This window comes from Asterias rubens, chromosome 3 (genome assembly GCF_902459465.1).
Source record: "Asterias rubens chromosome 3, eAstRub1.3, whole genome shotgun sequence".
Classification (NCBI taxonomy): domain Eukaryota; kingdom Metazoa; phylum Echinodermata; class Asteroidea; order Forcipulatida; family Asteriidae; genus Asterias; species Asterias rubens.
In genome coordinates this window covers 21,718,528-21,728,755 of record NC_047064.1, presented here as the reverse complement: position 1 = coordinate 21,728,755, position 10,228 = coordinate 21,718,528, and the positions used below count along the sequence as shown (strand labels likewise).

Here is a 10,228-nt window from a genome sequence, read left to right as displayed (position 1 = left end):
TAGGCTATTTATGTACCAAGTACTACATGTAAACACTATTTACAACATACGTGACTTTCATGGCATGATATTATGAGAACAAGTACTATCTGGTATAAATATATTCTGTTATGTAACAATGATTTGGTTACGATAATCGATATGTCAGGAGGATGGGGGGTTACCGCAATCATGGGGTTTCTTGAATACCCGGTTTCTTCCTCCAGCTCCAGCATGCTACAACTAAATAGTGGTAAAATCATATCATGGAGGAAGATGCTCAGTAATGGTAATATTAGCGCCCAAACCAGCACTGCTTTCTGTGGAGGCCCCTCTCAGTACAAATACATCATAAAACACATCTACACATCAAACAGATCATTACAAAAAAATAATGAATGGTGTTACCAGAACAAATTGATACATAACCAAACCATGCAATGCCTCAAATCCTTTTTTAAAAAATCCAGATAGACTCTGCTAGCTGGGTCGTAAAAATCATATTACACCAACAAAATTATTAAAAGAGAAAGACACAACTTGTAGCCCGATTATATGATCATACATTTTCCATGATAATAATTATTCAAAGGCCTACCAAAGAAAAGTTATCAAATTGTCTTTTTAAAATGTATTCTGCCAAGTGTGTAATTAAGTTTGCTGATTGAATTAGCTGAACCTGAGACTAGAACACCTCCAAAAACAAGTTAGGGAATTCCATTTGTGGGCCGTACATGAATATGGGGTACTAATAATAAATAATAATTGTGGCTTCTTATATAGCGCACATATCCGTCACCCAGTGACGATCCTGGCTTGGCGCTATTTCCTGCCAGATGTGGGACTAAGTTTTGAATTATGAGACCTAATTCTGATAGCACCAATGATTTACAAGGTGCTGAGGCGCAATTTTGCTGTCGATCGGACCAGGAACACCGGGGCGAACCCCTTCTCTTTTCGAGAAGTGCGCTGGGTTCTTTTGCATGCGTTACATAACACATGGGTCCAACGGCTTAACGTCCCATCCGAAGGACCTTTTAGTTTTTGGACCCGTTCGATTGTTTGAATCACTAATAACTAACCAGCGAAAACTTCATTTCAAAAGGTAGTAGCGTGTTGAGATATCGCCAAAAATCATGCTGGAAGACAGTAATTGGAATACACAATAAGGTTTCTCAAATTCAATTTCGGGGGGTGAGAACTATCAATTATTATTCCTCATCATATTCCTTTGATTCTCAGAAATGCTTTATACTACCAAAAAGAAAAGGTGTTTTTTGTGCTTTTTCTTTTAAATATTTCGCTTCATTCTCCACTTTTTCCAACTTCATTATGTTCTTAACTCATTTCTGCAGTGCTTGTTATTTTGTCATAATGAATCAAGACAAAGAACCAAATTTGAAACGTAACCTACTTTTAGTTTATTTCAATTAAACACAACAATACAAACTCTTTACAAAATCATTTGCATAGTACCATTACATCAACTATTTACAAGGTAAAACTCATTGTTAAAATATACAAATAATTAATCATGTTCAGGTTATTTATACAACAGAAGACGCATTATTCCCTAGGTCAACTTGAAAGTAAATATGTGACCCAATAGTGAAAACTTGCATAAATTTATCCAGTTGAGAAACTAAAATTAGCCATTGCAACTTAAAACCATAGTTGCAAACTGCTGACCAACCATGGTGTATATTTGCCCAAAAAAAATGCATTTTGATCCTAGCCTTTGAGAAAGACTCGGCTAAGGTCGAAAGCTCAGGTCAGAAACTAATTTTTTGACAAGTTTTCCAATTACCAAAGATAGAAGCCAAGAAAAGATCAAGTATAGATGATGTCTGCAACATACAACATGAAACTCAACAAACTGAATTAACTCTTACAAACGGCCTGCCCTTGCAAGAGGTCACTCAGTGTAAATATTTTATCAAACAGAAAATTGCCATCAAATCTTTAAAGGCAACTGACAAGTTTCTCACATAAAATTTGAACAGGTGATATTATGTTTTAATAGATGTTAAATTTGCATCGGGAAAAGAATATTCATATAGGTTTTACCAATATACACTGATGTGTTAGCACTGTGTACTCGGTACTTATGTCAGGCGCATTAATAAAATAAAATTAATCTAAATTTAATTCAGTTGTCTTGTGCCCCTCTAAAATACTTAAGTTTATTCCTCGTTGTTATAATTTCGATCAAATTTAAAGTGATCCTGCAGTAAGTTTCAGAAGAGCACACTAACACAATTTGTTTGTAATCGATAAAATGAAATGATCAAATTATGTATTGACACACTTGTGTAATTTGTTTTAAATAGTTTCATGTTTTCCTTTTGTAATGAGAACACGTCTTCATATTAGAAAACACAAAAGTAGTTTTCTACTAACACAAAATCTAAACCTTTACAGTGTTTCAAAAAAGAAAATTAACACTTTTGTAAAAAAAGATGTGACTAGAATTAAGGCAGAGTAAAATTTACAAGTTTGTTTTTTACAAAATGTACAAAACCAAAATTTCATTAGGGCGAAACTTCATGAAAATTTAAATAAACAATATGCTAATCATAAAATAGTTTACCAAAGAAAACAATAATTCAAAACAGCTGGCTTAATAAAAACAAAACTTACTATGTTTTTTGATTGAGTAACATTGTTAACAGCGTACATGAACTAAGGAACTGTTCATTTTGCAAAGGGAGCTTCCATTGAAAAATCTTAAAGTTTGGACATTGAAAAAACACCAAGGCCAAGACCAATGGCCTTCATGTAATTCCAGGACTGATTGCAAGGTCATATGGTGTGTTAAAACCAATACATATGCCTGATTCTTCATTCTTGAGAGAGGGCAAGGGCACCCCTAGGAGGAAATTCTAAATTGATATTAGAACATTTCAAGTGGCGCAAAGGCAACAGCCAGAGGCATTGAGGCAATTGCTTCCATTGCCTCTGTGAAGTATTGGGCCTGGAACTCAAACAGTTAAAGGGGCAAAAAGGCAATGACCAGGGGGCATGGAGGCAACTGCCTCCTACACCTCCGTGAAACATCAGGCCTGAACATGTTTTGAAATGGGCGATTTCAGTCGATAGTTTTGCCAGATTATACAACTTGGGGCACTGCTAGGATTAAAATATTCAAGATTACACTTAAATATATGACACATTTGTTTTGCGTTCAGCTTCATGCCAAAGACCTATAGAGAGCAAAAAATACATCTGTAACTCTATTTTATATTATAGCCTTTATATTATCTGGGTTTGAAGAATATAATGTCAATAAATAGATCATCTCAATAACCCTTATATATTATTTATTTTGATCGACGGATATCCTTATATATATTTGGTTTGCGGTAACACCATGTGTGTATCTACTTGCTAGGTAGAGTTTGTTCTTAGAGAACTGTCTTGCTTAAGATCCTTATATTACTGCAAGTCTTTTATATGAACACTCTTTGCAAAGCCAAAATGAGACAGAAATTGAACCCAACTTGTTCTTTTAAGTTGTTTTGTCCTTGTTTTTGACAAGGCAATGCAAATATAAGTGCTTTCAAAGAATTCAAAATCAAACAACATTCAAAAAGATGAAAACGAAGAAAGCATCTTCAAGAGCAACTCTTCAAGGGCAAATTTCAGTTCATGTATGATTTGAAACTTTGCATGGTGGAAGTATAACTAAGAGAGGTTTGCGGTAACACCATGTGCGTATCTCTTTTGAGATGTGTTGGTTATGAAGAGTTAGGAAGCACTATTTCTTTTCAGAACCAACATTACTCAAAAGAGAAACTCACATGGTGTCCTGCAAACATCTCTTAGTTTCAATACCTAACACGTAATAGTTTCATAACTACACTATCAGCGTTTAAGGCAGTGGACACTATTGGTAATTACTCAAAATAATTATTAGCATAAAACCTTTCTTGGTAACAAGTAATGGGGAGAGGTTGATTGTATAAAACATTGTGAGAAACGGCACCCTCTAAAGTGCCATAGTTTCGGAGAAAGAAGTAATTTTCCACGAATTTGATTTTGAGACCTCAGATTTAGAACTTGACGTCTCGAAATCAACCATCTAAACGCACACACCTTCATGTGACAAGGGTGTTTTTTCTTTCATTCATATCTCGCAAGTTCAATGACCGATTGAGCTCAAATTTTCACAGGTTAGTTATTTTATGTATATGTTGAGATACACCAACTATGAAGGCTAGTCTTTGACAATTACCAATAGTGTCCACTGCCTTTAAAGAAGCATCCCTTGATTTGCTTCTTTGTGTTTCAATGAAGCATGTTTGCCATGAAGAATGTAGCCAATTTCACAAGGATTGACTTTTACATTTTCACTAAGTGACCTATCTGTCGGACCGGGCACTTAGCGTTTTCATATAAAGTGTCCTATTTGTGTTGTTTCGTACGGAGCACTCTGCAGGTAAATCTTGTTTCACAAAGTGTCGTATATGTTTAGGAATTTAATACTCTAGCACGATTAAAAACTTACAACAACTGTATGAGTGAAAAAAATCAGCTTTATCATTGTCTTAAAAAATTGTAGTAAGACTTCAACCCCAATGTTCTCCAAACACAGATTTTGAGGCTGTGGACAAGAGAGGTCACTTCACGGGACCAGTGACAAATTGTTATGGGAGAAGTAGATCTTGCAAAGTTTAAACCTTGTTAACAGTGCTTTTTAGTAATATTTGGCAAAACTATGGAAAAACAAGAAATCAGCTACCTTCCCTAAAATATACATTTCTATAACAGCTGATGAGGTTTCTTCTAAAGTAGAAGCACTAACATTTACCATTGGAAACGTTGTAGTACCAGTTTGTATTGCCTCAGGTATCCATGCTCTGGGGTTTGATAAGTTGCACATCATCAAAGAAGGGTTGGCTAAGGGCCGATTTTGCTGATATTCGACCGTCTGGGTGGTAACACAGCATTTTCTGTTGGATAAAAATGATGAAATTAATTTTATGTGGTTTATATTGATATCTGAAACAAAAAGTCGCATCCCCGGTTGTATCGTAATTTGGGTGTGATCCCGGCAGTTAACGGTTGTATGGCTTCTGACTGGCACCCCCGAACAAAGATATTGACAAAATAGGGACACCGCCAACATAGGGCTAGATAGCTCAGTTGGTAGAGCGCCAGTGCGTTAATCCGGAGGTCGTTGGTTCGAATCCCACTCTAGTCAATTCTTTGTTCAACCCCGAAATTAATTTTCGTGAGAAAAATGTAGGGGGAACCGACTTGTGACCCAAAAAGTTCAGATTATTGTTATTTGCAGAACCTAAGCTTTGAAATGCTGTACTGCTGCGAATATGTAAGGGAATGGAAACTGCCCTATTTTAAATGTAAGACAAAAAGCCATTCCCCCTTTTTGTGACTTTTTTTGTCTGTTTTTTCTTCTATGGTTGCTTTGCCAGTTAGTTTAGATTCTTTACATAGGGTTAAAGACTGTCTGTCTCCTGAAAATATAAAAACATTACCAATACCAAAAGGGATAGGCCTATATGCAATAAGTAACTATGAGTTCTCTGTTGGCGGGAAAGACGTATCCCCGTACTGTGGTTTTTTGCATGGGCACGGTGACCAGTTTTGTTTCTTTATCTTTTTCTACGATTATGTGAATTTCAAAATGTGGTTTTTCTGCAAGCCTGAAATTTTATCTTTTAGAGGACAAGCCCATTTTCATTTTGCAAAGAGCACTTCTATTGGAAAATCTTTTGGAAGTCTATGGGAAACTTTTGAAGACACTTTTTGATATTGTATTAAAGGTATTTTTCAATTCTCTCAAGGAAAATAATGAATGAAACCTCACCCTTAATAAATCTCTCCCCTCGCTGGGCAGAGCCGGAACAACCTTGTTGAGGTCTTGTTTCTTCCAATTAGGGAATGTTGACTTGTAATCTGGAAGTTTCGTTACGCCCGGCCAAATGGTTTCATCAGGTGTGCCGAGAGTGCGAAATATACGGAAGAGTTGATCGATCTCAGAGTCACCGGGGAACAACGCTCTTCTTGTGGTCTGTATCAATCGGAATAATATGAAAGATCCAATAATTATCCAAGTCAATTTTTAATATTAAAAAAGTCTGAGGGTGATTCTATAGCTGCCACTTCACTGCGTTCCATTCTTGTGTCTGGGTTTTATGTCTGATATTGGTCTGAGTAGAGTGGCGCAAGGGTCCACTCTGCGACAACCATAAAATTGGGTGTGATCAGATCAGGCCCTTGCTACCTGGCAGCTAATGGTCATTTGGCTTCTGATCGGCACCCCTGAACAAAGATATTGACAAAATAGGGAGACCACCAACATCAGGGATAGATAGCCCAGCTGGTAGAGTGACGGTATGTTAATCCGGAGGTCAGGGTTCAAGTTTGGCCTAGTCAATTTTGATTTGTTCAAACCCAAATTATTTAACATTTTACCACGCTAGACGAATGTCTTACCACTAGACCACCAAGTTAGAGAGGTGGCTCAAGGTGGTGGGAATCCTACGTTTAGTGCTCTTGGTAAATTGAAATGTTATGAGATCAAATATATACTGTACCATTTCAACGAAAATACAGCCGATGCTCCATACATCAACGGCTGGGAGATAAAACCTACAACCAAGCAAGATTTCTGGTGCTCTGTACCACAACGTTACAACCTGTAAACCAAAATGCACACAAAAACACTGCATTATCTCAACTGTTAAGTTTTCCCCGCCAAAAGGAGATATAGGCAATATGCACCATGCAGTGCCACACCATCTTAAAAATCACAAGGCGGGACGGCCACTTCAAGGAAATCCCAAGGCGGGACGGCCACTTCAAGGTGAGGGCTACCCTTGACCAAAATCAACCGCCACCATAGGCACATTGCCACCTACTCCTGAGGCTGAAACAGGGTTACCCCTTCACAGTCCATAAGGATGTAGGCATGGGTATCATCCACTAGGAGCCTGGCTGGAAGAGCAGAATGCAATACCTTTCCAACTTTTTAAGAAGCAATTATGGTTCAAAAGTACTTTGCTCAAGGGCACAAGTGTCATGACCTGGATTCAAACCAACACTCTGCTGCTTACAACATCAAAGCTTGGGTTTGGTAAACTAGACTGCTATGCCACGACTCACCTACGCACATTGTGGTCATGCCCATTGACATAATATGCATGTTGACTATTGGACATACCAATACATACCTCATGTGTGTAAGTTCTAAGTGGTACTCCAAACGCTCTTGCAAGCCCAAAATCTGCTAATTTGATGCTACCATTCTTGTCGATGAGAAGATTTTGAGGTTTTAAGTCTCGATGAATCACTCTATGAGAATGACAGTAGGCTACTCCTTTAAGAAGCTGATGGAGATAGCTCTGAAAATAAAAATTACCAACAGATCATCAGATGACGCTCAAACAAATCTACTAAGAAACAGCTTTTCAAAAAACATTTTTTATCGTCTGATTTTTCAAAGAACCCATTGTTTGGTGAAATGTTTGTTTAATTGGTTGTGCTCTGGAAGTGACAAAATCAAAGTAGTTTAGAAATGGGTCCATACTTAAAGTGGGGACCCATTTCAAAACTACTACTTGAACTGAAAGCTTGTTAACAAAGATTTTCTGAACACTCACCTTTATAAGTGGTATGGGTAGGCCTAATGGAGAGCTGTCCATAAATTTCTTCAAGTCTTGATCAAGAAATTCAAACACAAGGTAAAGTTTCTTGTCATTGTGAACTACATCCAGCAATCTGTAAAAAAAAAAGATTTTGAGCATCATCTGTGATATATTTGTATTACTGTTAAATAAATTTCTAGTGATGGAACTATTAAGGATGCCTCATAAGTGAACTTAATCACTGTAGCTCGCAAGCCTGAGGAAACCTGTAAACAAGGGTGCTTTCTACATGTATGTGAACCAGAAACACTGGGGTTAACCCCTACTCTTTCAAGAACATTTTTCTTGGTTCTATGCACAACCACCAATACTGCTAGTACGAAGGACAAAGCAATTATGAATAAAGCATCTTGCTCAAGGACACATGTGCCAGGACTGGAACTTGAATACACACCCTGCTCTTCACAAACACCAGAGCTCTAGTCTGGTGTTCATAACTGCTCGGCCACAAAACACCAATAATAAATGATGACAACATGTTGCAGAAGAACAAAAGGCCACCTCATAACATTTTCATCTTGCAATCAGGGAGATTGTGTATATACACCAATCAGGGAGATGTTTAGAATTCCATTCATCAACACGACAGGGAAAAAGTTTCCATAATCAGGGAGATTCTCAAATTTGTTCATCAGAACATGGAAAGATTGGTTTATTTTCAGGAAACCTTCTGCAGAATCAGGAAGAATTGGCATCTCGGCTCATAATGGCCTTTCATGAGTTACCATTTTTAATCAAAAAAAGATATTTATAAACAGGTAATTACCTGACCACATTTGAATGATCGAGCTCTTTTAGAAGTGCAATTTCCCTGATGGCAGTGCTTGGAACTCCTTCAGATTCTCTGCAAAAAGAAGAGGTGAAAAATGTTATAAATTTAGATATTAAATGACAGTCACAGAGGCCAGAGGAACAGGCAAGACATACAGTCATGACGGTAGCAGATAATGGCGGAGCGAACCTCATAGTTCTAGTTAGTAAGTATAGGGTGCGTGCGATTAGCTTCCCTGGGTCTACCCCGCGGTGCTCACTCGGGTGAGCCCCTGACAAGAGCTAAACGAACGACCACCCACCATTCTCGTAGTGACGCCATGCCCCTGGGGCCTGCCCCCAAGTGACCCACTCCACAAGCAGGGCACTGGGGGCTGACCCAAGTCAACCCGAGAAGCTAAACGAACGCACACATAGTAGTAAGCGTAAAATGAGCTGCAGTTTACCAGTTTTATGACCTGGGTGTCTCAGTCTCCAAATATCCAAACATTTTATGAATAAAAAAACTAAAAACATTCCTATTCTTCTGAGTTAACAATATTTTTCACTGTCACTGTGGACATTACCTCCAGTTGAAAAGCAAGAGCGATTCCAGAGCTACAATACGGCTTAAAATTAATGGAGGGCTTACTAAAAATAATAAGTGGCACGCAAGTCACAATGCAATGCGTAGGGCCTATTGTTTTTTTTGTGAAAAAAATCGTTTGTTATTCAAATACTTGCATCAATTTAATTATCTACACTCATAATTATTAAAATTTTAATACAATTAAAACATGGCCCCTATTAAAACATCACCATTGCAGTGCTCTAGCTAGCAACAATGCCCAACAATGGAAAGCACTCCATTCATTAAATTTGTTTTATTTTTATTTTAAGTTTTAAAATTGACTCTTAATTTTAAATTAAATAGGGCCTATCTATGCCCCTATGTTTTCTTTAAATAAAAATCTAATTAGGGCGTAATTAAATAATATTATTAATTAATTACGCCCTAATTAGATTTAATCATGGCTATGATTAGTTGTTAATGTTAACACTTTTTTAATTTTAGTTAATTTTAAACATTTTATTGGGCTAAATATATAAAAAATACAATAAAGACAGGGCAGGCCAACAAGCATTGTTGTCATTGTTGGAAAATGGTAGGCATCCACCAGCCATGAGTCCACGTATTCACATTTTTAACAACTCACGTATCAAGCCTGATTTTCTTTAGTGCGACCATTTTTCCGGATTCTCTGTCTCTCGCTTTGTAAACGACTCCATACGTCCCTTCTCCGATTTTCTCGATCTTTTGGAAGTTTTCCATTTTTCGTCCGTGTCGTTGTTCCTTGTTGTCGTCTGCAGTGAGTTTTTTAAACGTCAAATTCTATGTTTCACGCTTTATCCCATGGCGACCGGAATTTTTTTTTAACGAGGACGTTTCAGAATCCAGACTAGCCTAATCATTAATTCCAATTCATGACCCGCTTCCTGTTGTGCATTACTGCACGACAAGTTAAGTGTTGACCCTCGCCTCGGACGGCTGCCGTGTCCATTTTTTTGTTTACCTCCCAAAAATCCATCTGGCGCGGTTTCTAACTTTTCGCGGGAGTTTATCACATGCAACAAGTCCCCTTCTGTGATTGGTGATTCAGGTTTGCCGCTGATATCGTTTGACAATTTTTGATTGGACAGTAGTTATTCCTCAGAAATTATTTTTACGATTTAACTAGTTCCACATTTTGGATTGAATTATGTTCCAAATTTCAATTCCAATTAATATTTAATTGAAATTGCTAAATTTTCCCAGTTTTTAGGGAGAA

General features: G+C 37.4%; 1 protein-coding gene across 2 annotated transcripts; it reads right to left on the bottom strand.

Moving 5' to 3' along the window:
• Positions 1–4,167: 4,167 nt before the first annotated feature.
• On the bottom strand, positions 4,168–9,960 carry LOC117288185 (cyclin-dependent kinase 2-like). 2 transcript variants are annotated; one of them, XM_033768924.1, is made up of 7 exons: positions 9,617–9,960; positions 8,416–8,493; positions 7,605–7,722; positions 7,176–7,346; positions 6,540–6,641; positions 5,810–6,013; positions 4,168–4,931 (listed from the first exon to the last, which is right to left on the bottom strand). In XM_033768924.1, exons 1-7 carry the CDS (start codon positions 9,730–9,732, stop codon positions 4,824–4,826), a joined length of 897 nt encoding a protein of 298 aa, XP_033624815.1. In that variant the 5' UTR covers positions 9,733–9,960; the 3' UTR covers positions 4,168–4,823. The 2 variants fall into 2 exon arrangements, with proteins under 2 accessions (XP_033624815.1, XP_033624816.1); XM_033768925.1 differs by lacking the exon at positions 9,617–9,960 and adding an exon at positions 9,517–9,581.
• Positions 9,961–10,228: the final 268 nt, after the last annotated feature.

What these genes read in the sequence shown, in the direction of transcription:
- LOC117288185 (XM_033768924.1), bottom strand. Translation starts at nt 9,732, where the DNA reads ATGGAAAACTTCCAAAAGATCGAGAAAATCGGAGAAGGGACGTATGGA. An exon ending in TTAGAACTTACACACATGAG is followed by an intron (nt 6,642 to 7,175) that starts GTATGTATTGGT and finishes TTTGGTTTACAG; the next exon opens with GTTGTAACGTTGTGGTACAG. An exon ending in GCTGTATTTTCGTTGAAATG is followed by an intron (nt 6,014 to 6,539) that starts GTACAGTATATA and finishes CGATTGATACAG; the next exon opens with ACCACAAGAAGAGCGTTGTT.